The 423-nt window shown below is 66.0% G+C and overlaps 1 protein-coding gene across 1 annotated transcript; it reads left to right on the top strand.

The window, feature by feature from the left end:
- Positions 1-14: 14 nt before the first annotated feature.
- On the top strand, positions 15-311 carry H696_01788 (hypothetical protein; the record flags this gene model as incomplete). Its single annotated transcript, XM_009495696.1, has 1 exon — positions 15-311. One exon carries the CDS (start codon positions 15-17, stop codon positions 309-311), a length of 297 nt encoding a protein of 98 aa, XP_009493971.1.
- Positions 312-423: the final 112 nt, after the last annotated feature.

Below are 423 nucleotides of genomic sequence, written 5' to 3'. Positions count from 1 at the left end.
TGGTTACCGCCGTGATGACCCGGGGTCATGGCACCGCCGGCACCACCGTGGTGGTTACCGCCGTGGTGACCGGGAGTCATAGCACCGCCAGCATTATGGTGATGGTGCCCGGGGTGGTAGGCTGCGCCTCCGGCATCCCCGCCATGATGGTTACCGCCATGATGTCCCGGGTGGAAGTCCATCGAGCGACGAGTTCGAACCGGGGCAGCGCCCTTGGCCGCGACAAACTTCAGCAGAGCCTCAGAGCGCTCGGCAGTGCCCTCAACGGCAGTGGAGTTCGAGTGGCTGCATTGGAGGGCCAGCAACGTTAGCGGACGGATGGTCGGGAGACACCACGATGGCGTGACCCATGAGGAGTCTTCTCTCTGTCCCCCCCCTTTGCCGCACACTGTGCTTGCCCTCCCCCGCCCCCCCCCCCTTCCC

The sequence above is a fragment of the Fonticula alba genome, assembly GCF_000388065.1.
Source record: "Fonticula alba strain ATCC 38817 unplaced genomic scaffold supercont2.2, whole genome shotgun sequence".
In the NCBI taxonomy this organism is placed as follows: domain Eukaryota; order Rotosphaerida; family Fonticulaceae; genus Fonticula; species Fonticula alba.
Note: the sequence above shows the minus strand (reverse complement) of the source record. Positions and strands in the feature narration are given on the sequence as shown.